Here is a 26110-nt window from a genome sequence, read left to right as displayed (position 1 = left end):
TATGTTGTATGTAATGTACATAAGGAGAGAATGTATTTTGTTCATTTTTTTCTTAATAAAAATGTATATGCTAGCAAGGGTGTTGATTTAAGATCTGTTTGTTCTCACATCGCTTCAGAGAGGGGAAAAATGCCTGTGAAGGTCTTTTAGTGGTAGAGAAATTGTGAAACTAGTGGCACATTACATGTGGCCCCGTTGCCTGACCTCACTGATGAGCTCAGTCAGTATCCCAGAAATCCAGCATATTCCACACATTCGCAGGAACTTTTTCTGGGGAGGAGCACGGAGTTAGAACATAGGCTGCGGCAAACTGCTGATTTTTAATATCTGTCTTCAAATTCCTTTTTTTTTTTTTCCTTTACATAAGCAGGAACTTAACCTGGAACAAAATGTTTTATTTTGGGCGCTTGAAGGCCAGTGGAGCCACTGAGCTGCCCACGCTGTTGCTGCCCCTCTGCTGCCCTTGGGTGATTCCTCTCCTGCTTTATGTGTGAGGTTTGATTCCCTCCTCCACAGTCTGACCTGAGTGCGAGGAGGGGGTGCAGACCAGAGTGAGTTAGGCTGAAATGCAGAAATAAATAAGGCTGAAATGCAGAAATAAAGGGTGAGTTGCCTTTTCCTCTGACAGCCTGAAAGGCACCAAGAGCTCAAACAAGTGCTCAGGCTGTGGTGGGGGTGCCCTCACATCACCTCAGCTTCCCACCCCTCTGAGTCCTCTGATTTTTAAATTTAATAGGTTTTCCACCACTATAATACTTCCTTCTGCACAGGAAAAATACAGGCTTTTCCATGGCTGGCTACCTTGAAGGTCTGGGCTGGTTTTGTTCCAGCTGGTCCAGTGTTTTCCCATGGAGCCTCTCCAGAGCAGGAAGTTGTGGCCCTGGAACTTGTCCTCTGACCTGCCCGCCCCTCCTCACTCATCCAAAGACACGAGTCTTTTACATAAGAATGTTTATTGACAGAAATACATGATGCTCTCAAAATATATTTGTAGGAAAATGCAAGAATAATCTCTTACAATCCAGTTCCTCAGTAAATTCCAGTGTAAATCAGACTCCTGTCCCCATGAGAGGTGCTGCTACACACAGTATGTAAGAGCTCTACTCTATGTGCAAGGTTCAACAGGTAACCACCTGGGGAATTAGGCTTTCCTTCTCCAGTCCCTCATGGATTATGACTTCTGTGTGTCTTCTGTAGTCAGCAGTCACAGTATCAACCTCATCAGCTGGGTCACGGCACTGTGAGCGGGAGATAAAATGCTCCTAAAAGTATTTACATGTTTCCTCTTGAATCTGAAAATAGAAAAGTCTCTTGCAAGGGCATCTGAGCTGCTTGTAAAGCTCCCGCCGAAAGGTAAGAGCAGGAATCTCTTTGTACAATGTGTGGGATGTTAAAGCTGTTTTGGGGGAGAGAAGAGGAGCTCAGGGAAGGGAGGAGGGGCAGGGAAGATGGAAATACCTCAGTACATCTTTTTTTTATTTATTATTTTTGGTCTAACAGTTATGGCTACGGTCTACAAAGGGAAGGGTTAAGGCCAAAGATGCTCATTGCTGCATTTCCTACCTGATTTTTTTTTTCTCCAAAAAAAGAATGTTCTCAACATTAAAAAAAACAAAAAGTACTGTTTTCTTTTCCTGTGGAAATAGTTCTTTTAAATAGGGGAAGGAACATCTACTATAAAATATTAGTGGTTTAAAAATATGGTGTCTGGAAAAATAAATAAATGTACAATTCCTATTCAAATATAAATCACTATAAGCACTTGCTGAGCAGTTAATATCCTCACTGGTCTCTGCTTGGAAAGATTTCAGGTTACTTGATCTCAAGCCTCTGTAGGATTCTCTTGGAAAGTCTTTGGACCTGACTCATTAAAGCACTTTGGCATCTCTTTGCTGGGAAGGGGGAATCTTTAGGCACATGCCAAAGCCTGGAGATGCCCTGCCAGGGGTGTCCTTGTGGCAACTCAGCCCCGGTGGCCACAGCATCGCTGCTGCCCTGTGTTTTCACTGTGTTTGTTTACTGGGAAGGACAGAAATGTGAGGTCATGGACCTGCTGCTTGTCTGTCAGGGCAGCTGGGAGGCCACAATGCTCACAAGAGCAATTGTCGATGCCGAGGCCGGTTCTCTGAGACTCGTGGCCGTGTTAAAGAGCTGAACTTGACGCTGCCAGAACAGGGACAAAGCTGTGGCACAAAGTTACCTGGGCAAGAGGTGTTGCTCTGCTTCACATCAAATTTTTATCTCCTACCAGGCTGGCCTTTAGCTTTTTTTTTTTTTTTTTTAAGATTTTAATTTTTTTTTTAATTTATTTCATTTGTTATTTCCCCTCCCCTCCAAAATTACTTCCCCATAGTGCAGTGCACAGGTAAGTGAAGTGTGCGGAATACATTGCTAATGAATAGCAGGAATATTTACATACAAAAATAGAAAGGTTTGAACACTTCAGACTCTGCCCTTCAGTGCAGGACAGAAGGGGGAAGAGCCACTTGTATCTTCTGCCAGTGCCTGTCCTGGGGCCGAGCAAAACACGCCAGTCCCCTCCTTCCTGAGTACTCCAAACTCCACCAGGGTTTCTCCAAGCGTCCCATTGCTTGGCTCTGCTTTTCCCCTCATTCAGGGCAGCCATGGGAGCAGATCCCAGTCGGGTTGACTTGGTGGCAGAGCCCAGAGGAAATCTCCCCATTGTGCCTTGGTTTGTGGCAAGCAGAGGAGAGAGGCTGTGTTTGGGCATCGCTCTTATCTGCAGCTCCTCTGGCTTGCAGAGGGGTTGGGACAAGCACCTTCCTCACTCTGGGAGAGGGACTCAGCCAAGTGACCTTCTGGTCCTCGTGTGCTGGAGGATGGACCCCAGCTGGAGGATGATCCCTGCCTCTGCCAGGACTGAGCTGCTTCGCCTGAGCAAAGGCATGAATCTCTCCCCAGCCTTTTAGAGCCATTTAGGAGCTGTGGTGGGGAGTCAAAATCCAGAAATGGCCTCAGTCCAGCCATGTTTTTCTTCTCCCCTTTAAAGGCTTCAGCAAAGGGAGACCTGGGTGACAGACTAAGAGCTGCAGGACAAAGCTCAGTCCCAGCTTCGCTGCTGAGCTGGAATTTGCTTTGCAGGTCTCTGTTATTTCAGTGGCTTGTGTAGAAGAGTTTGAGAGCATGGGCTGAGCTTTTAAACCTTGAGGGGGTGAAACACCAAGGCCACCTGAATGCCACTGAGCTCCCTGGCTCACATTCTGCTGCTCTTTTACCTCTTCTGCTGAAGCAGGAAAATGTGCCCTCAAAAATCAGAAACCATCATGGTGCGTGTGTCCCCCAGTCTCGTCAGGATGGATGAGGGCTGTGAGATGCTGCTTGTAATTCCTGGAAGGCAAGTGATCCTTCCAGAGGGAAATGCAGCACCAGAGCTGGGCTCCTGCACCACAAAACCCCCAACATCACACCTGGGCTAGAGACCAGGCATCGCTCTTGCTCTCCACACCCTTCCTAAGAGGGATGAACTCAAGGAATTCCTCCTTTTCCTCTCCCTCCATCTCATCCTTTCAAAACAAGAAGCTGCTGCACCTGTCTCGGTCTCCAGGTGGGTGCAGGATATGTTCCTCAGCCCTTGGCACGGGGGCTGAGCATCACTTGGCACTGCTGCATCCCTGCCATCCCGCTGGGTCCGGATGCATCCATTTGCCTATGGCACAATGCGGGGCTTTTGTGCGTTTCAGCTCTGGGGAGAGGCTGGAAACTGGATTAAAAAGGAACACGCTGTTCCAGCTTTTTTCATTCACTACCTGGGTGTCAGGGAGGGCAGGGTGATGACTAAACAGCGTGGGCCAGAGGATTTGTCGAGCTGTAATTGCCAGGTGCTGCTTTGCTGTCAGATGCACTCCATCTCCCGTCCTATTTATTTTCTTTCTCTTGATTTTTGAGTCGTTCGGTAGCTGGAGGATGTGGCTGGCGTGGTCAGATGTGGGATGGGAGAGGACATGCTTGGAGGAGACACTGGCAGCTCTTCAGGAGCAAAAGCCACCCTGTTTGCCCGTGGCTGGTCAGGTCTGGCGTGGGAGGTGGATGGGGGTTGGAGGATGCTTGGCCAGATGTGGCCACCAAAGTGGCTTGTGTTGTTGTGCCCCAGAGGTGTCTTCTCATGTGTTTTCCTCTTCCATCCTGCACCCCATGTGGCGGCACAAGGGGCCACGATTAGTTCATTAAGGGATTTTCTTCTTTTTGGGGGGAATTCTGCCTTATTTGGGAGCTCTGTGTGCGTGTGTGTAGGGTTTATGGGGTTTTTTTTTTTGGGGGGGGTCATTGTTTTTCTCTTGATCAAGTTCTGCATCCTATAAATGCGTGTCCTCCTCTTCCTCCAGGTCCTCCTTCATGAGGGTGTCCAGAGGAACGATCCAGCTGTCCCCCAGCTCACCGTTGAGGTTCACCTTCTTCTCCTGCATTTCAGAGGAGGTCTCCATCACCTCCAGCGTGGGGTTGTCGTGGTAGCCGTTCTCCATGGTCTGCATCTCCTCAGTCAGGCGCTGCTATGAGGAAAGAAAACCATAAATCCCACTGAACAACACCTTGGCCATGCTGCCAGTGTCACCTCAGGGCTGTCACCTCCCAGCCAGCTGTGACAGCTGCCCCATATAGATTTATATAGCTACATATAGAGACTTCCATGGTGAGGTTGAGGCAGGGGACAGCGAGGGGATAGCATGGAGCTGGCAAGAGGAAGACTGCTGATGATGGGAAGGGGGAAAGAACAGCCAGAGACATGTGGAAAACCTCCAGGAGCAGCTGCCAGCTTCAATTTGTTCCACCCAGGACCTAGGGAAGAGGTTGAGCAACACTGCATCCCAACTCCTGCCTCCCTATCTCAAATCTGCTCTTCCCCTCCCCTTTTTATCTACCCCTGTCCTTTTTTAGTTGTTTTATTATTATTCTCCTTTACTCAGGGGCAGCTCCCATCTGCCAGATCTTGAGCATTATCCCTCCTCATTCTGGAACTCTCAGTGGAAACCAGGCAGGGAAACAAAAGATGGGATCAGACACTTTATCACCCTGGTCCTTTGGTGTGATGTGCTTCAGGCTCCATCTCAGCCCTTCATCCCTTGGCAGAACCCCAGCCCATCCTAATTTTGCATCCACTTGGGCTTCTGCATCCCCGTCCTTCCCTAGAGGGATTCACTGGAGAACTGCAGTCCTTGCTCAGCCTTTTTTGGGGAGCCCTGTTAAAATCTGCCTGGATTCACAGCTTGCTCTATTACAGTGCTCCTATAAATGTCAGGAGACAGGCGTGGGAGGGAATCCATGGAGAAGGAGAGGGATGGAGAAGCAAAACTGCAGGGCTTGGTGCTGGCAGAGGGGCTGCAAAGGCGCTGCTGGGAGCCCCCTGTGTCACTCGTGGCAGGGTGGGGATTGTGGGATGCTCGAAAGCAGAGGACACACCTGGGCTCTCCCAAGGGCTGCTTCCCTGTGGGATTGCTGGTCTCCCACCATGGCAAGGCACCTTCCAGCCATGCAGCAAGAGGAGAGGGGCTGTAAAGCTGGGCTTTAGTCCTGTTAAAAGCTACTGGGCCCTACCAAGCGCCGGAGGTGAGAGCTGGGGGTGTTACGGATGCGGCGCCCGCCCCGCCGATCCCTGTGTTGGAACTCACATTAAAGATCAGGGCCACATGTCCATCATCAAACCCGGGGACATCAGGGTGGATGTTCTGGGTATTTCCAAGATAAAACGACAGGGAGGGAGGTGGGGGGCGAGGAGGGTTGGAGAAAAAAAAATAAAATAGGAAAAAAAAAAAAATACTTTCAAATCATTTTTGGAAATGAAACAGAAGGAGAACAAAAGAAACCACCCAAAAACAAAGCCAGGAAGGAGGAATGTGTTTGATTTTCAGAAATGGCATCCTTTGCTTTGGTTTTGCTATTTTACCCTGTGCCTGGTTGGAATTTACCTCTGGAACATCCAAGTTGGACTGGTACCTATTCCTCTGCACCAGCTTATTTTAGGGACACGTGTTCCCATCACTAAAAATACCTTATTGATGAAGGTGTTAAGATGAAACCCTGGAAGCTCCAAGGGGACCACAGTGCAGGTCAAATATTTATTGAGGTCTTGCCTCTTCCCCTATTTCTTCCCAAAAAAATCAAGCTTGGTAAGTACAAACAAGTCTGACAAGGGCATTAATTTTCTCTTCCCTCCCTTCTGTGTTCACCTACCTTGCACTGTAAATATTTAAAGCTTTATCCCTTGTTTTCCTGTGGGGCAGAGGTTGGGATCACTGAGAAAGGATGAGCTGGTCCAGGGGAAAGTGATTTGAAGTAGAAGTGAAGTAGGTTTGCTTCTCCATCAGGAGGGTGATTTACCCTGATTGCATAATCTGACTTCATATTTATCTTCCTTTTCTGTTTCTGTCTGCCCTAGAGTTAAATCCTCAGGAACAGCAGCTGGGACCAGTGCAAACCTTGGTGCCCCAGGGTGTGGTAATGACCAGTCCTTGCAGGTGGATGCTACACTAAAATCACCTAGGATTTTTTCCTGAGATAAAAATCACATTATTTTCTCTTTCTGTGTTGATTCTTCCTTAAATCATGCTGCTGCTGCTCTGAAATTTGGCCCTGGCCCAGCTCTTGTAAAGGCTGAGCCCTTCAGTGTCGATGCCCCTCCTGCTGACACCCCCCTTCTTCCCTGCACACAGCCTGGGGCTCCGTGGCACCCAACCCAGCTCCACTACTTGTAAAAGTATTTCAAGATTTTTTTTGAGAGGTACTTGTTTTTAGAATGGGGTTTTGGATTGAGAAAGCCTTTCCTGTCAAAATTACAATCAGGGGTGGTGCCCACTGGGCAAACCAGGATGTCTCCAGCAGCAGAGACAGCAACACTGATGATCCTCATCTCCTGAAGATGCTTCAGGTATGGAAAAGGTCTTGGGATACCTGTCCCACCCTCCTGCCACCTTACCTGGTCCTTCTTTTGGGAGAAGCGCTGGTGGCAGCCGTAGATGGCCGCGACGAGCAGCAGGGACCCGGCCAGGGTGATGATGGTGATGATCAGGGGGGTGCTGAACTCGTCGTTGATGGTCATGTCCTCCACCATTTTGTCAGAGGTGATGTTGACAATGCCGAGCTGCCACAGAAGGGACAGGTCAGGCTCCTGTGCCACCCACCACTGGGGGACATCCCTGGGGCAGCTGTGCCATGACCAGGGACCCACTTACCTCCTCTAACCTCTTGTTATTCTCCTTCAGCTTTATGAGGACTTCTTCAGAGTCCAAGGGAACTGGGGGAAGAAAAAGGCTTCAGTGAGCACAAGGTGTGGACAGGGGACAGGTTCTGCCACCATCCCCTCATCAGAGGGGTGAGCCAGTTTCTAGAGGAGGTGGATGAAGATGTGTGGGGATGAAGCCAACCCTTGTAGGTGTTTCAGAGCTAGACCAAGAGCCAGGATTTCTTCTGGAAGTGGGACAGCCCCAGAGCTCCCAGGCCCCACCATCCATCTCCAGTGGACGATTTACAAGCAAGCCCAGTGAGAGGCTGTACCTGGCTCCTCAAGGATTAGTCCCCGGTGCCTGGGTGCCTTCCCTGAGGTTGGATGTGGAGACTGGATCACCCACCCAACTTCTGCTCTGATGATGAGTAAGAGCAGATGGAGCTCAGGCCTTCCTCCCCCTCATGCTAGGGCAGCAAGATGTCTCCATCTCCCAGGCACCTCGATCCTAAAGCAATGTTTGAGCACACCCAGGCTGAGCTGGGTATCCCAACAGGGCTCTGACATGGGAGAAAAGCTCCTCTCTGTGGTCTTTGGGGAAGGATTTGAACTGGGCACCTGGTTTTAACCACCTGGGAGGAATTCTTCCTCCTGGAGACTGGTCAGTGCCTTGACTCAACATGGCAGAGGGATCTGGTGCGTTCCTTGGGGCGCAGAGCTCATCTCTGAGATCTTTGTGCCTCTCCCAAACCACTGGGATGGGGCAGAACAGAGCCCTTTGGCCAAGCTCTAGTAGACCTGAGGGCTCTGCCAAGCCTCCAGCTCCGGGGTCCCCAGTGCCAGTGCCACCCTGTCCCCCTGCAGCAGGAGGGTGGGATCATACTCACGGTGCAGGACCACCCGCACGGCCCAGTGGTGGGAGGGGCTCTTGCAGGCCGTCAGCATCACTGTGCACCGGTCCCTGCTGGCATCAAACACGTGCTGGGCCGTGGAGCAGAAGCTCTCAAAGAAGGAGATGTTCTCTTTGGCAGTCTCCCACTCATCCTGCGGTGACAGCGAGAGTCAGCACTGCTCCCTCCCCCAGGGACTGCCCAGGACCACCCCGCCCCATCGCCAGGGGTGCAGGGTGTCCCATCCTTATAGAATGACCCCTTTAACACTGGATGTGCCACTCCGTGCCATGGTTTGGTGGACAAGGTGGTGTTGGGTCATAGGTTGGACTCGGTGATCTCAGAGGTCTTTTCCAACCGAACGGATTCTGTGATCTTCCCTCATCCCTGTGCACTGCCCGGCTGCCGCCGGCCCTCCCGGGGAACAGGAAAAGTTTAAAAGTAGTTTCTTTACAAGGAGCCGAGCTCTTGGCTGCCGTTCCTCTCCGGGGCCCTGCAGCAGCCTTATCTGTGAGCCGCAGCTTTCAGTGTTCCAGGAATAGCAGGTCCCTGAGGGAAGCGGGGCGGGGGGGCTGGCGAGGCCAGGGGGCCACAGCAGGAGCAGGGCAGGACCATGCAGCCCCACAGTTCTCCCACCATCTCCAGCCTTTCTACCCTCTGTCCCCACCATCACAGGTCCCTGTCCTGCCTAAAGCTTCCCCGCAGCTCTGCAGAGAAGCACAAGAGAGTGTGTCTTGCTTTTGGGTAGAATCACAGAATGAATTGTGGAGTGGTTTGGGTTAGAAGGGACCAAAACATCATCCAGTTCCACTCCCTGCCATGGGCAGGGACAACTTCTGCAGACCAGAATGCTCTAAGCCCCTCCAACCTGGCCTTCAACACGTCCAGGGATGGGAAACCACAGCTTCTCTGGGCAAACCAAAGCATCCCTGGAGAGATGGGAGAGGGGTGGATGGAGCCCACGCTCCCTCTGGGGTGTTCCTGAGGTTTTTTGCTCGATGCTTTGTAGCATCTGGGTGCTCTCTAAAGTGCTCACACCCTCCTGCCTGCACAGATCCTGACGTGTGGATGTGGCACTTGGGAACATGGGTTAGTGGTGGATTTGGCAGTGCTGGGTTAATGGTTGAACTTGATGATCTTAGCGGGCTTTTCCAGCCTAAATCATTCCATAATTCTGTGCACAGACCTGGCCCTCACAGGTCCTGTGTGAGAGGTGCTGTATATAACAGCTCCTGCGTGCACAAGTCTTTCACGTGCAGGTGATCCTGTGTGTAAAAGTCCTTAATCCCTGCTGAAATGAGGTGCCTGGCTGGGAAAGGCTCTGCTCCTGCCCGCTCCATCACCCCAAACCTTGCCCTCCCATCCCAGCACCCCCAGTGGCTGGCAGCAGCTCGCTTGCTGCACCGCAGGGATGGCAGCAGCCCGGCCCAGGGACGCACCTAATCTCACCCCATCTTATCTAAATATTTGGGAAGCAGCAGTGGAGACAGGATGCACTTGCCGGGGCGGAAGGCTGGCCCCGGGTACAGTGCGAGGGTGAGCCCAGCATCGGGAGGTCCTGGCTGTCCCTGGGAGCGGCCATTGTCCCTTGCCTGTCCTTTCGCTTTGCACCGGGAGAACTTCCCCGGGGCCCCTCTGTGGGGTTGTACCATCCCTGGGAAAAGAGCTGGATGGGGAATCTGCCCCAGCCCGCGGGCAGCATTCCCTGGAAAGCCGGTTCCCAGCAGGACAGGGAGGAGGGAGGTGTAGCTTGGTGGTGGCGGTGGTTTTATCACGTCTGGACGCTGGGCTGTGCTCCTACGCTTGGAATGTCCTGTGATTTACCAGTCCCCGTCTGTGCAGCACTTTCTGCTTGGCAGAGGAAGGGAAAGCCTCTGCTGCCTCCCTGCATCGTCCTTCCCTTGGTTTTGCCGCAGTTCTGCTTTGCCCCAGCTCTCAATAACATGTTTCTTCCCCTACCACCCCGTGGGGGGGGGGGAAGAAGACTCTTTTTTTGGGTGGGGAGGGAAATGGGATGCGAGGCTAAAACCTCGCTGAGACCACTTCAGTGGCAGCTGGTGAGCAGTGCCTAAAGCCCTCCAGAGGGTGAACTGGAGGGATCGGCCCTTTCCAGGGCTGGAGAGGGGCAGGGATGCCCCTGGCAGCTCCCCCTCCGCCGCCGGAGCCGCTCGCATTCCTTGGCCGGAGTTGACAGGCGCTGCCGAGCAGCTCGGATCCGGTTCCCACACTGGCGGGGACCTAAAACCAACATCCCCGAATGAGGTAACAGCACTTGAGTCAACAAACCACCCTGCCAGCTGCACGGGTGAGAGGGGACCACGACCCTGCTCGGTGAGGGAGTCCCCCCGCCTGCTCCAGGGACTGTCCTGTGTCCCGGACCGGTGGGTGTCACACAGCAATTCCAGTGGGTTTGAGTGGTCCTGCTGTGGTTTTTGCATCCCCCATTGCTAGATCTGGTGCTCCTCAGCATCCACTGACTCGGCTTCTTGGACACATCTGTGTCCGGGGGGGGGACACGATGGAGGAGGAAAACCTGGGAGATGGACAAAGGGTTGTGTGGCTGAACCACAGCTCAGGCTACACCAGCCACATCTGTCATCATCTCTTCTTGCTTCACCTAACTCATTTTGGGGTTAGGATGAGGAGCAGAGCATGCATGCACCCATCCACCCATCCATCCACCCATCCACCCATCCACTCATCCATCCATCCATCCACCCACCCACCCATCCATCCATCCATCCATCCATCCATCCATCCATCCATCATCCATCCATCCATCCATCCTCCACCTATCCCTTCCAAGGCAGGAGAAACCCAAATGAAACTGCATTTGTGAGCCAGGAAGAAGTCATCCTCTGGAATGTAAGCTATTGAGCTGATAAGCCTTACTAAAAAACTCATTAAGATCCTGCTGTAATCAAAGGAAGGAGAAGGAGAAGGTGGGGGAACATGGACCAAACTGTTCAGCACTGCTTCAAAGCATCATCTGAAGAGGAAGGATGCAGGGAAACAACCAGCCTGTGAAACATCTACAGTCTTGTATATTTGGGGTTTTTTTTAAGGATTTATAGTTTGAGTTCCTTGTTTTCTGGAGAAAGTGAGGTGTGGTGGGGTGAAAGGTCTGCAATTCCTAGGTTCAGTCCCAGCTGTTTGCTGGGGTACCCCCATCACTGGTGCTGCCCTGCCAGCCCAGCTGTGGATGGGGCGGGTGGCTCTGCACTGTCGTCTCCCCTGCCCTGTGTGATCCAGACATGTCCCCCACCACTGGTCCCCCCACATTGCCCTGGCTTCTTTCTGGATCTGAATTTTTAGTACAATGCCACCCCGACTCTGGCTTGTTCTCGGAGCAGGATTGGAGCTGTTTCTGGAACACTTCTCCTTATAGCACACACTTTCCTGTTTTCCCACGGCTTGTGAAACGCAGAGGATTTTTTCACTTTGCTGTCAGGATTTGGCTACAGATGTGTTTACCAGGCCTACAAAGCAGGGAAACCAGATAGTGCCATTTCTCCGTTATCTGCTCGGCTTGGGAGGCACAAAATGGGCTGCAATTTTCAGGAATACAACGAGTGGAAAGTTAAGAGCACGTGGTGGGGAGGTGCTTTGGCAGCCGAGGAGGAGGGCGATGGGATGGGAGGATGCACCCTTGCAGCCCTGCAGCCTTTCTGTGGCTGTTTCGGGGTGTAATTGGCATTTTGTGCTAACAACGCTCTGGCTCCTTATTACACCTGGAAGAATCAAGGGGAAGCAGGGTGGGAGACTCCCTGGCTCACCAGCTGCAATGCTTCATGGCCCCAGAGCAGGCCATGATGCCAAGATGTGGTGTCTGCCCATCCCTCAGCTTGCTGGTGCTTCCCAGCCTCACCATCCCTGCTTCCAAAAGCGTCCCAGTACAACTCCGTGGGAAGGACAGCAGCTCTGGAACATCACTGTGCCCAGAAGGAGGGAGGAAGCTTTAAACACCAGCCCGGTCCAAAATCCCTTTAGGCTCCAAAATTGGATTTTGTCAATCTAATTGAATATTTTTATATGTTCAATATAAAATTTGATGAGAAGGTTTTCCAGCATGAACCTGCAGCTGTGTGCAGACATTACATGGGGAAAGGGGTGGTCTCAGGAGAGACCATCCTGCTGGGCCTCCATGGAAATAAGGTCCCTCCTTGGAATCATCCTCAGCATTGAGAGCAGCATCACTAAGGACATCACCACTACTGCAGGTGTGTGGGCAAGGAGCATTTACACCCAGCAGCAGCCAGAGTAGAAAAGTGACAACAGACAGCAGCTAGGTGCTTTCCCTCCTCCAGGAGCACAGAGGATGATACTGGGAGGTCCAAGCCCTTTCCCGGGCTGCCAGGCAGGGCCATCTGCCAGGTACAGGGAATTTCAAGAGCTGCTGTGGTCAGTAGTTGCATTCACAATGTGTCTGGAGGGGTTTTGTGAACACAGTGTGGCTTCAGTTGGAGAGTCCCTTCCAACTTGGCTGATTCTGTAATTCACTTAGGACAGGGAGTGACAGGACAAAGGGGAGCAGTTTTAAATTAAAAGAGGAGAGATTTAGATTAGATGTTAGGAAGAAATTCTTTACTGTGAGGATGGTGAGACACTGGAGCAGGCTGTCCAGAGAAACTGAGGCTGCCCCATCCCTGGAAGTGTCCAAGGCCAGGCTGGACAGAGCCTGGAGCAATCTGCTCCGGTGGAAGGTGTCCCTGCCCATGGCACAGGCTGTGAGAAGGTCCCTGAAGTGCCAATTTTCCACTGCTTACAGTACTAGAAACCAGAGCATTATCATGCCAAACCCCACCCCTGAGCCCTACCCACAGGCACTCTGTCAGGACCTCAGCAGCCATTTACTGGTGTCACTTCCTCTTTATCACCAACATAAAACTTCTTCCTATTTGGAACTTACCAATATAGTGCGTCTTCCCTATTCCAGGGAGCTCGCAGTTTCCACCAGAACCATTCTGGAGGTGGTTATCCCTCAGGAACACCAGCAGACAATGCCCACCCACCAGAAAGGGACCTGGTGTGTGGTCCTGAGTTGGGCTTGCCTGCCACCAGCCTTCCCACCACATTTTACTGCTCCCTGGTCTTGTAAAAGGTCTGAAACCAGTGAAATGGATTTTTTCCCTCTCACTTAAGGGTTGTATGAGAGCACTGAGGAGCAGAGTGAGTGCCAAACTCCAGGCTCCTCTGCTTCCCAGTTGCTCTGCAGTTGGATGCCACCCTAGCCCAGTGTGAGCTACAAGATCTCAAAAGTGCACAATAACTGTAGAGGAACACCTCAAATTTTTCTTGGGTTTTGGGACAAAATTTCAGCCCCTCAATTTGGGCAAAAAGGTTTCCTGCTAGCATAGGGAAAGATTCACCCTTTAAAATTTTCCATTTGTCCTTCTGTAAGACCTGAGTGGGCCCAGCTGGTCCTTCTACTCGGAGAAGACAACACTGGCCTCTTGTCCTCCTGCCACATCCCTCAGTGGTGACACTGCTGAACACGGGTTTGCATTCACCATTTTACAGTGGTTGCATCTTTGGTGGAATTCCCTCATTTCTGAGCATTTTCTCCCATGCTCAGAGCGCCACAGGTTAAAATCAGAACCTCCAACAGCTGCTAATGCTCCGTGGAAGTCAAAAAGGTGGTACTTACACAGGTTCTGGGTTCTTTCAGCTGGATGGTGGGCCTGCTATGTTGCACCTGTACTTTACAGATGAGCTGGAAAGGCAGAAAAAAAGCAACTCTCAGTGGTAGACAAAGGTTGGAAGGACAGTTGGTCACCAATCCAACATCCCATCATTTGTTTCCTGGAAAAAGAGCCTGATCTCCTCCTGGGAGTTGTGCAGAGCCAGAAGGTCCCCCCTGAGCCTCATTCTCTCCAGGCTGAGCCCTCCCAGCTCCCTCAGTTGCTCCTGGTGCTCCAGACCCCTCCCCTTCACCTCCATGCTCATTATCTCTTCTCTGGAAAGCTCCAGGAGAAAGGGATGGGAGTAAATGACCTCTAAAGGTCCTTTCCACCCCAAACAGTTCTGTGATTCTACAACCTGGAATTGCTTTGCTGGCAGGTCTCTCTCTGTGTCACAGAAACAGTGAGAAGAGCTGCAGACTCCACGTGCACGTGGGATGGCAGCTAAATTAACACCACTGAGAGGTGCCCACCTTCCCATTTGGTGCCATTACCTCATTTTCGGAAGAAATGTTGGGCTGCTGGTGGCCAGAACTGCAGCTCTCTGCCTGGTCTGTCTGGTCCCCTGAGGCTGGAGGCTGGGCACTGGCAGGGCTCTGGGAGGTGCTGGTGGGTTTGGCAGATCCAACGTCATGGGTACTCTGGTCTGGCTCCCCAGTATGCACCAAAAAACAAGCAGACAGACACTGACACAGTATAGAGGATACAGATGGCATAGCCCTGTTAGGGATCACCTCAAAATCAGTTTTCATCTCTAGTTCTACCTTGAAGCTCATTGTGCTGGAGAGGCTTTAGATTGCTTCTTTAATTTTGTATATTTTAAAAATTCGATATGAAAATAATCTGATTACTGATTTTACTTTCTGCTGCTGAAACTCATCAGAGAGGAAACAAAGGCCATTGGATGGCTGTGTGTGGGTAGCTGGGTAATCACTTAGAAGTATGGGGTGACCCTCCTTTCATGTTATTTGGGGTGTCTCCCACGGAGATTTCCTCAGCAGATGCAGACCCGGCTACCCAGGATCTGCCACCCGCCTCTGTTGGGAGGGGATGTAATGCCATAACCTCTGCTGACTGCACCTCCATGGAAAAATTCCAGGGTCACAAGCTTAGAAGTAGTGCCTGGTTCTACAGGAGACAGCCTGGGGTGTCAGGCCTGGTATTGCAGGAGGGCACAAGTCTCAGATCTACCAGCCCCATTCAGGTGTCTCTGATACCAGAGGTCACCTCTGAGGACTTGGTTAAGCTCTGTATCATCTTAAAATTGTTTGTGCAGTGGGAGTAGGGCAAGGAGCACAGCAGCCTCCTGCCTCCCCAGATCCCTTTGAAGACATGGATCTTCATCCCTGGCTTCCTAATTGATCCTAAAGTGGTAACAAAGAGAATTAAAATGCCACAGGATGTTCACAGCCTGTTTGCTCTCGGGACTCCTACCTCTTCCATGGAAAAAAAATTAGGGATATTTCTCTCCCAGACACGTTCTGAAGGCTCCAGGAGAGAATTAATTCCAAAGCCATCTGTTTTTAATGCATTCTGCCAGCTATTTATTAAATATGAAGGGTTTTTTAGACCTCTTCAGGCTTAATGCTTGAGGCCCAATTTGAATTAACATAATTTTATATATGATCCTTCAGGAGGGGAAAGAAAGGAAAAAGAAACATCCTTCATGAAAATATCCATTTCACCTCATTCCTGCCCACACATGAAAACATGACTTGGGGGAAGCCAGTAAAGATGGACTTGCAATAAAACCTTGGCCCACTTAGTGATGCCAACAGCTGAGAGGCTGAGGGGGATGGAGATGGTTTTTGAGTGGCTTCTGTATTCCAGGTAACTGGAAATTGGGTCAAGAAGAGCATTTTCCAGGGGAAGATAATGAAGGGCTCTGGTATAATCACAGCTTTTATTCAGAGCCAGATGTGAGCTGAACCCACAATCCCAGCCAAATCTGGAAGGCTCCGTGGAGCCCTCACAGTCCCACAGCTGTGAATGCTACCAGACAAAATGCCAGTTTGGGAGGCTGAACTGTGCCTGGCCAGGACACCCAGGAGCTAACATGACTGTAAAACTTCAGAGGTCAGAGAAAACACCTTAATGGTGTTCAGCAAGGTCCTAAACAACACGTGGACACTCCTAATGCTGCCTAGACAGCAGTCAGCAGCCAAAGCCCTCCCGCAGCACTGATGGACGTCCTACCAAAGTCAGACTCCTCAGGGGTGGTAAACTCAGAGTTTAGCCACAAAATCTCCTTAGTCATCTAAAGCTCATTTTCTGTGCATGCCCAGACAGCCTTCCCTAAGCTGTCAGCTGCACCAGGGATCTCCCATGGGCAGCGTTCCGGGGGCTGTCACACTGCTTCCCCAGCTCTCCCGCCTCAGCTCCCGACCCAGCGCCGCTGCTCCCATTCGCCGTCACTGAAGATCGAGCCACTACAGCTGATGGTGCTTCAGGCACCATTTGGTCCACCCAAAAGCCAATGCCTGCACTTTGCCAGTTGATTCATTCCTTGAATTTCACCGACTGCATTGACTCGACTTCCACTGAGGACAACGGGGACTTAAACACGCGCTTGTCACACAGACAACTGCGCAGGAAAGTCCTAAAATGAGACAGCCCAGAATGGCAGGAGGTGCATAGGTAGCCAGAGGAAGAGAAAACACAAAAAGGCCTCCCACCACAAGAAACCAAGGTTCCTCTCTCCTGTTACCTGCCCCAGGAGTTGTCATGGTGGCTGCCGGGACCGTGTCTTTGCTGCCAGGTTGTGACATCGGAGTGGTGGTGAGGGATGAGGATCCAGTCGGAGGGGTAACAGAAGTGTTGGTGCTTCCAGGACTGGTGGAAGGGGCTGGAGAACTGGAAGAAGGAGGAGGCTGCTTGGTGGCACATTGTGCAGGAGGGACAACACATTCCTTGGAGCTTTGGGAAGGGTCAGTTCCCAGCGCTGTGGTGCTCACAGTGGTGTTAGGCAAATGATCCAAAGGCTGCTTTCCCGGAGGCTCTGTGGTGGGAGAGAATGGGCCAACAGGTCCTACAGCTCCTGGGGTACTGGTTGCATCAGTGACGACAGGTTTTGCAGCAGCAGTGGTCCCCAAGCTCCCTGCACTGGCTGTAGTACTACTGGGTTGCCTCAAAGTAGTGGAGCTTGCAGCAGGGGTGGTTTGGGGGCTAGCGGTGCTGTGTGAAGAGCTGTCCTGCCCAGACGTGTGGGATGGGCTGGTGGTGGCAGGCAATGTGGTCCTCGGTGTTGTGGAGGTGGTCCCTGCCACTGTGGTAGGTGACGCGGTAGTGGAGGACGACGATGTTCCCGGGCTGGTTGTAATGGTGGTGCTTTGAGTAGTGGTGGCTGCTACCACAGCGGGCTGAGTCGTGGTAGTGGTGGTGGTGTGGAGTGTGGTAGGTGGTGAGGTGGTGGTTAGTGGGGTCTCGCTAGTGCTCTTGCTAGCAGGTGTGGTCACCGTGGTGGTTTCTGTGGTTTTGGTGGTCAGGGTTTGTCCTGGGTTTGGAGGATCTGCATCATCCTGAGAGCTGACACCTGGGGAAAAGTAAAAACGCCAAAGTAAACGCTGAACTAAGGAGACTGCCCCTGGTTTCCCCTCAGAATGTGTATTTGTAGAAGTAAACACTGGTATAAACCACGAGTCATTCACTCAGGGCTTGCCAAGTGCTCTCCAAAGTCATATCAAATTCCAAGTTCTGGCATCACTGTGTCCAGCGGGAAGTAGAGCAGAGGAGGACAAGAGGAACCTCCTAACACAGTCAAACTAATAGGACTTTAGAGCAAGAGCAGGAGGAGCAAAGCCTGCTGGGTCTCAGGACACAGGTCTCCCTCAGATGAGAGGTCCACCAGCTTCCATGCAAAGCCCTGCAAGTGGTTCCCAAAATAAAGCAGGTCCAGCCCTTGTAAGGGGACAGCCAAGGGATGCACTGACTGCAGGTGTCCATCCCTGTTATGAGGGTCTCCCACATTCCTTAAGGGATAAGGTGACACAGAATCACAGAGTCATTAAGGTTGGAAGCCTTAATTGTTGTAAGCCCAAACAATTACCTCACATTATCACATGCAAAGAGATCTGTGTTTGGTTTCTGAAGAATACTTTAAACTTTCAAATGATGAAGCTGTTCCTCAGTGGGGGATGCAGCTGAAGGACAACTCACCTGACAAGAGAGAACTCTCCCACTGCAGAGAGCTCTGCCATGTGCTGTGATGCCAAAATGGGGTATTTTCACTGCTAAACCAAAAAAAAACTGGGTCTATTCTGTTTGTAATCACTGCAGGAGCTCCATTAATGGCCACAGAGAATTTCCCTATGTGGCAACCACCAGTTCTGGGCTCTTGCTCAAATTCACCCCTGGAAATGTTTGACTAATTTTTCACCTTTCAGGAAACATGGGCTGAGCCACTTTATCCATGGATCCCTCTGGAGTAAAAGCAATGACCTGATTTGGGGAGAAGGTTCTTCCATTTGGGGACTATGCAGAAGAACTACTATATATATATATTTTTTTTTTTCCATTAAGCATTCATATATTATTTCCAACCCTCCAAAACAGGAGTCACACTTCCAAGGATTGATTTTTAGCCTAATGCTGCTCTCCAGAGATCTGCTTTGTTCCTCTGTGCTGGCACACAGGCAAAGTATCTTGTCTTATAGAGCCTGTCTATTGACACTGATTGTGCATCAAAGATCTGATGAAGCTCAAGTTTCTGCTGGGAAAATTTAATTCCACTATGTCAGGATCTGGCTTGAGAAGGAACTGGGGAGTGGGATTTGGGACTGGGAAGCTGCAACAAGTTTGAGTTCCTGTGGGAACTGCCTGGGGACGGAGTGGGTTTGGAGGAAGCAGAGGAGCTAAAGCTGGGCCTTGCATAGGCATCCAAACAGGGAATGGAAAGGAAAGGAATGGAATATAGAATATTTCAGTTGGAATGGACCTACACAGATCAGCTCATACAACTGCCTGACCATTTCAGGGGAATCATAGTACCACAGACTGATTTGGGTTGGAAGGGACCTCAAAGATCATCGCATTCCAACCTCTCCTGCCATGGGCAAGGACACCTTCCACTATCCCAGCGTGCTCCAAGCCCCATCCAGCCTGGCCTTGAACGTTTCCAGGGATGGGGCAACCACAACTTCTCTGGGCAACCTGTGCCAGGGCCTCACCATCCTCCCAGACAAGAATTTCTTCCCAATATCCCATATAACCCTGCTCTCTGTCACTTCAAAGCCATCACCCCTTGTCGTGTCACTCCATGCCTTTGTAAAAGTTCAGATCTCCTCCCAAAACATGGTTTCCTCACCAGCCACCAAGGGCAGCCACTCCTGGAAACACAATCAAGATGTGAGTGTAACTGAAAGTAGCATCATGAATTATTTTAGGAAACACTTGGCTTGTGAGAAAACATTTCCATTACATCTGCAGGAAGAGGGCTTTTGTGGAGATAAGTCATATTTCCTATAGGCTGACCACTGTCTGCAGGAGAAGAAGAGGTAAAGCAGTAAAACACCATCACAGGGTCCTGACAGATAAACCCCAGGTGCCGAAGATAGGAGGGAGTTTTGATCTACCACCTCCTTAGCTGTGTTATCAATTTGTGTGGCTTGAATTGTCAGCGATGTTTGCACCAAGCTGGGGAGACACCAGGCATCCACAAAACGGGTCTGTTCCATAAATAGGGTGTAAAAGTTTGACAGGGGGTCTGACAACAAAAGAGGTACAAAAAAATCCCCTAATGGTAGAAACAATACAAAAGAGATGTAAAGAAAGAATGAGTTGAAAGGGAGGACGGAGGAAATCCCCCACTGCTCTCATTTCCTCTTCACGCCCCAGCCTTATCCCAGAGGGGCAGAAATTAAAGGCTCCAAACAGAGGTCAGAAAGACAATTCAATTCAACTTAGCCCAAGAGAAGGGGACAGGACCATGCTTTGGCTCTAGGCCAATCCTGGTGGCCATCTGGGACCACCCTGTGATCCAAGGAACCAGGATCCCTGCCCCAGCACTTTCCTGTCCCACCCTGGGGAGATACAGATAGGCTTTTACCACTTTTAGGAAAAAAAAAAAAAAACAAAACAAAAAACCCTGAGAGCAAAAGCCCAAAGCAAGGGGTTGTTCTGCTAATGGAGAGATCTGGTGACATCCTCCAGGCTAGTCCTGGCTGGGGTGGTAAAAGGGTCTTTTTTGGGGACACAGAGTGACACAATTCCCAAAAAAATGACTTGGAGAAGAACCAAGACTCAAGTTGGTGCCCAAAAATCTCATTAGTATTCTATCTTTCTGTATCTCTGCATCCACTTATAGTGTTTCTCTTCACAAAGGTCAAGAGATGTTAAAAATCCATTTATTCTTCCTCATTAAGCCAGGACCAGTGATTTAAGTGGGATCAAGCATCATGGGCTGGACCTACAACACACCAGTGGAGAGGGGCTGTGGCTACAGCTGGGCAAGGTCCTCTCCCACAGAGGAGCAGCAACATCCATCTCCACACCCCTCCTGCAGCTTTTGGGGCACCTTTCTGTCAGCAAAATTTACCTTTTCTATCCTGCATTAAATTAAACTGTTTTCTCACTGCTTTCTCACTGTTTTCTCACTGCTGCTGCACAAGGTGCTGCTGCAGTCCTGGGGCTCAATACCTTCCTGCAGCTTTATTGCTCTGAGCTTAATGTTGTTGTTTGTCCAGGGACTCTGTCTCACTGCAGCTTTGGGAAAAAATGCATTTCATTTAGAAAAATTGCCTTTTTTTTTTTTTTTTTGGTGTCTTGCAGGATCACCACCCACAGAAGACCTGGCTTAGGCAAACCCATTGCAAACTTAATTCCAAAACAGAAACAACTACGGAACAAGCACCACAGTCCCAGGAGTCACTGTTTTCCTTCCACATGTACTGTATCTCTTTAAAATGCCAGAAAATGCTTTTTTTTCCAATCTCTTCCTCCCTCGCTGGCCACCTGCACCAAAATTCAGTGGTGGACTCAGGGGTAATAACTGGTAATGAGCCCCTGTTTGCCTGGGCTGGTGGCCAGTATTGCCTGACAACTGTCCCCAACAGAAGAAACGAAAAGGATCTGGTTGAAGGAGGAGAAAACCCCTGGTAAGAACAGCCAGACAGGACAGGATTATGTTTGGGGCCCCTTCAGCATGAAAATCACTCACAAAAGATACAGTAAGTCCTTTTGCAAGGGACAAGTGATCCCTTCATGCCGTGAGCCCGGAGATAAAAGGATTTAAGACATCTATGAGAGAGGAGGAGGAGGATGAGGAAGGAGGAGAGATCCTCAAAGTTATCACTCCCTTACCCAGAGGAGACCCTTCTCAAAAGAAAATCCACTTGAATTTCAGCCAGAGTCCCTCACCCTGTTTTCCAGAGGGCAGAAAAAAACACCTGCCCCTGACCTTCCTGGCTGCATTTTGGCCAAGGCCGCTTTTTTGATTTCACTTTTCTGGACCGTCACCAATTCCCTATTTTAGGGAAGAGGAGAGCAATGTAGCATCTACTGGGGGTGCTTTGACTTGGCTGCAGTGAGTCTATAGGTTGGTCTGCGCTTCTCTTCTTGCATGTGTCCCTCAGAAACCCCAAACCTCTGGTGCTGGGTGTGGGGTAGATCTGTGGGAGGAGGGCGCGATCCCTGCACGCATCCGCGAGCTCGGCGGCCAAACAGGAGGAAATGAGTGCGCTGCAAAAACATGATTTCATGTCCGGATACGTGTATCCCATGGCTGGGCCTGCGATACAGTGTGTCTGGGATGGGGAAGCCAGGAGGGGACACAACTTTCCCTTATTGCTAATTACCCAGACAAGCTTTTTCAGCCCATTTGGGAGGCTGGAAGTGCCCCTGTGGGTGTGGATGGGGATGGTGTGGGAGTTCTCTGGTCAGGGGCTGGTGGGATGTGAAAAGTCACCCAAAATGTAAAAGGAAAGGTGAGCTGCTTTGTGCCAACACAGCTCCTCGCAATAGCAGCTCCAGACACAGCTTTGAGCTGCTGTGCACCACCTCTAACTCATGGAATCACAGAATGGTTTGGGTTGAACGGGACCTTAAATGGCCTCTAGTCCAACCCTCTGCCATGGGCAGGGACACCTTCCACTATCCCAGCCTTGGCCTTCAACACTTCCAGGGATGGAGCAGACACAGCTTCTCTGAGGGCCTCATCCCCCTCACAGGAAGAAATTTCCTACTAATTTCCAACTAATATCTAATAATCTCACGTGTCTCTCTTCCAGTTTAACCATGCCATGGAGTGATGCTCTGGTTGTAACCTCAGTGCAGTGAGAACTTGGAATTTTGCAGGCTGGGGAAGACACTCAAGGGAGAAGCTTTTTTGAAAAGGTCAAGGCTTGGAGCGCAAAAAGATAATCAAACAGGCTCAAAATGCAAAGTGAAAGGACACGTCCCGTCCATCCTCCCACAGCCCACCCAAAGCCAGGGATTAATTCCCTCTCCACGCAGCTCCTCTGATTAATTCCCTGCCCAACAGCTTCCCGCTTCCTATTTTGGTAACGCCTCCCCCTGCCTCCCCCCATCCACCTTGTTGAAACAGCTCAGATATTGGCTGAAATTCTATTAATAGTGAGAAAAGGAAACTCAAAAGAATAACTTAGGAAATGGTGGGTGACACACCCCATGCCGGCGGGCTGAGCCCGGCTCGGAGCCTTACACCAGCCAGCTCCTAATCCTCCCGAGGCGGGATGAGAAAGCTAAGGAGCTTGAGCAACCCAGGGAAGAGGAAGGGATGTAAGCCAGGCCCTGAGGAAGTTCCTATTTTCCTCCCCTTTTGTGCAGCCTTTCCTGATTGAACAGGGGCAGCGGGTTGAGTTCATCAAAGGCAAAGCAGGGGCTGAGGCTCTGGGGGTGGCCTTTCCTAGGGGACAGCATTTGCCAAAGTGAGTGAGGAAGCTCCTGGAGTTTTCTTTGCATTGCAAGAAGCTCCTGGGAGCAAGGAGGGTTTTGTCCACCCGCTGCAAGGCAGCCATGTCTGAGGTGCAGCGGAGCCCAGTCACTGCAGAGGACAGGAAATCTGTCACCTCCTTTTGAAACTGTGAGAGGGATCAGATTGGCAGAATATCACAGAGTAGTGTTATTTATCCTGGAATTAAGCTGAGCTACCAGAGCAAGTGGTTACTTCACAGGGTTTTTAATTTTGCCTGTGCAGAGGCTCTTTCCCTTCCACTGGCTTAGGGAGAGATGAGATCCCAACAGGGTCTTCCTGAGCTGCCTGCAGAGATTTTAGTGAGGGATGTGGTACAAGGACATTTTACACACCACCCTGGCACTCTCCATGTCTTAGGATGCTTTCCTAATGAGCATCACCCAACCCCTTTGCTGCCAGCCTCACCATCAGCTTTATGAAATGGCTTCACCCAGGCCAAAGATCAACTTGGCTTCCTGGGTTAGAGAATGGGGAAAGGTCCAACAGCAGCTGCCAGAACATTTGCCTCTAATCTATCAGTCCAATCATCCAGTGCAGACATGTCCTCTCCAAACCCCTGCCAGAATAAAAACTGCTGCAGAACAGTTTTGACAGAATTGCTCTGCAAAAGGTGAGACCTAATGGCTGGGTATTATTAGTGCTGCAATAACACTTGGGGAGGGGCTGCATCAAAGAAGTGTGGGCAACAGGTCAGGGGAGGGGATTCTTGGCTGTGAGGGGGGAGAGGCCCTGGCACAGGTTGCCCAGAGAAGCTGTGGCTGCCCCTGGATCCCTGGAAGTGTCCAAGGCCAGGCTGGATGGGGCTTGGAGCACCCTGGGATAGCGGAAGGTGTCCCTACCCATGGCAGGGGTTACAATGAGATGATCTTTAAGGTCTTTTCTAAACCAAACCATTCTGTGGTTCTATGAAATGAGTGTGCCTGAACTCTGATTTAAATCCATTGGGTTTATTGTCAGCAGGGAACCTCATTTGCCCCGCTGTGAAAAGACTCTATTGAAAAAAAACTCTTCAAATTGCTGCTCTTCACATTGTGCATGGAAGTGACAGTGAGGTCGAGGCAATAATGCTGACAATGCCCTCTTCTCTGCTGTCAAATTGAAGGACTCTACAGCCACAGCCTCTGCCCTGAAAACCCTTCCCAACAGACCCTTACTGTCTGGACTTGGAGCAGGGCAGGGGGAAGAAATGGATGTGCTTCAAGCCCCAAGCAGCTTTGCCTCATCTCCAGATGGAGAGGAGCATCCAGGGCTTCCTACTCCACTTCCAGCCTGGAGATACCCCTCGGCAGGAGATATGGAGAATGTCCTCACAGCATTTTAGCATCATCTTGAGGACTCTGAGTCTGCAGCATTTTGCAGTGAATCACATCTCTACAGTAGCCAAAAAGCCACTCTGCTTACAGAACTGTGAAAAAATCAAGTTTTCCCTATTTTTACCAAGTACAAGTAACCCTGAAGCCCAAAGAGCAGGACTTGAAGCAAACCTCACGTGAGCTTTGGCTGCTTCATCCTCTCTGTTAGATCTGCCTGGCTTTATTTTATTCACACAAGAGTTTTTAAACCTCCTTGGTTTCAACCAAGAAACTTACCCACAGCCTGATACACTTTTCCTGCCAGGACTGCAACACATGTCCCCAGAACCCAGGTTTTGATGAACCAGCATTTTCTGATGACAAACTTGCTTCATTAACAAATTCCCCATCAGCTCTTTCTGCAAGTGTTTGAGCCAGCTCAGCTTGTCTGCTGTTTCATTTGGAAGTGTGACAAATATTAAAAATAATCATCCCAAGGCACACCTCCCCACACTCCTCCTGCAGCCCTGACTCGTCTCCTCTTCACTCCCTTGGTCCCTCTAAACCACATTTGGGGAGGCAGAAATGGGTGCATTTGCTGCACTAATTAATGACCAGGCAGTGGCTTTGAGGGAGCAGGAATATCTCAGTGTTCCTCACTCCCACCTTCTCAAAAACCTTGGAATGCTTCTGAATTTCTCCTCGGAGTCTGGGGTTTGTCAGAAATTTGTGATCAGTGGCATTTTTCACTCAAGTGGACTCAGCTAGTCCATCCCAGGCTGTTCTGCATCCCATGGCCAGCTCCAGCCAGTGGTGAAGAATGCCAGCAGTGGGAAGTCCAGCCTCTCTTATGGATAAACATAGGACATCCTATTTAGGATCATGTCTCCATGACTCTTCTCATGGAAAATCTGTGGCTATCTAAAAAGTGAAGGGGAAAGACAAAAAAACCATCAGAAGGAGACAGGAAGACCACTGTGGAAAATGAAGGCTCCGAAATCCTTCACAGGAATCAAACAAACACATAATTGTGCCCACCTCTATCCACGCAACCCACAGGCATTTTTCCCCACTAAGCTTGGAAATCATCCTCTTTCCATCAGGGGAAAGAGGATATTTCCATCCTATCCATGATGGGATTTTTAAGGGGCCTGGCTCCAGCCCTGCACCCTTCCCAGGCTGCAGAATGAGCTGGGGTCTCTGCAGCCAGAAACACTTTGTCGTGTAGGAAATGGCACCAGAGCTGCTGGAGCAGAAACGGGGCGAGCACGAGCCAAAAATGCCTCATGTCCCAGCCAGTCTCTCCAAAACACAGGGCGTGTCCACTCTCCTGTCCTCTCCCGAATCCTTTGTACCATTGGAGTGGAGCTGTCCCATGATGACCTTGCTGCTTTGAAGGAGGATTTGTGGCCTGTATCAAGAGAGCATCAATCACCCATCGCTGAAGGACACAGTGTCTGGTACATTTAGCCCTGAGACCCCTCTATTTCTGCAAAAGTCACAGAGGACTTTGGAAGAAACTCAAGGTTTACACCAAGTAATGGGCCAGAAAAATCTCTCTGGATCAAGGTAAAGCACAGGAGCTTCTGTCCCAAAGCAGTGGTTGTGAGTCAACACAACACTGAAAACCACAGGAAAGCTGTAAGAATACAGAGCTTTGTTATACACTGAATATCTGGGGTTTTTCTTCGATATTGTAAGTCTTTAAGATGGTCTTTCAGGATTTTGTCTGTGGACATGAGCACGTGAAAAGGCCTTTTTTTTTTTTTTTTTTTTTAAGAAAAGGCAAATAGCTTAAAAGTCTAGATTTTTCTGAATTTGGACAGGAATCTCAGGTCCATGAGAAGAACCTAAAGACTGGGGCTGCCAGATTGGGAATTCCACCTTGACCACATGAGGATCCCATCCAGTTTCACCACATCTCTCCGGGGTTGAAGAAGGGTTGGAGGAACTTCACCACCTCTCCCCAAGGTTGAGGGCTGGGCCATGAGTTGATTCCAGCACTAAGGAGCTGTGGAACTGTCAAGGTGGTGGGCAGGAGACCTTTGGAGAAGCCAACACCATGAACTGCTTGGCCAAAGCATCAGCTTTGCTCTTGAGGGCTGAACTGTCACATATCCACAGCCCCTCCTGGGGACCTGACC

At 50.4% G+C, this 26110-nt stretch overlaps 1 protein-coding gene across 1 annotated transcript in view; it reads right to left on the bottom strand.

The window, feature by feature from the left end:
• Positions 1–936: 936 nt before the first annotated feature.
• The window catches only part of PODXL (podocalyxin like), a 45357-nt gene continuing 20183 nt past the window's right edge, over positions 937–26110 (bottom strand). Inside the window, exons 2-9 of the mRNA XM_068189389.1 lie at positions 16453–17277; positions 14240–14391; positions 13712–13777; positions 8062–8218; positions 7185–7246; positions 6929–7093; positions 5625–5681; positions 937–4508 (exon numbers count right to left, since the gene is read on the bottom strand). Coding sequence (XP_068045490.1) covers positions 4314–4508; positions 5625–5681; positions 6929–7093; positions 7185–7246; positions 8062–8218; positions 13712–13777; positions 14240–14391; positions 16453–17277 — 1679 coding nt within the window. The 3' untranslated portion in view covers positions 937–4313. The remainder of the gene's footprint in view (positions 4509–5624; positions 5682–6928; positions 7094–7184; positions 7247–8061; positions 8219–13711; positions 13778–14239; positions 14392–16452; positions 17278–26110) is intronic.

The sequence above is a fragment of the Anomalospiza imberbis genome, chromosome 5 (genome assembly GCF_031753505.1).
Source record: "Anomalospiza imberbis isolate Cuckoo-Finch-1a 21T00152 chromosome 5, ASM3175350v1, whole genome shotgun sequence".
In the NCBI taxonomy this organism is placed as follows: domain Eukaryota; kingdom Metazoa; phylum Chordata; class Aves; order Passeriformes; family Viduidae; genus Anomalospiza; species Anomalospiza imberbis.
The sequence above is the reverse complement of the archived record's forward strand: the minus strand, read 5'-3'. Positions and strand labels throughout refer to the sequence as shown.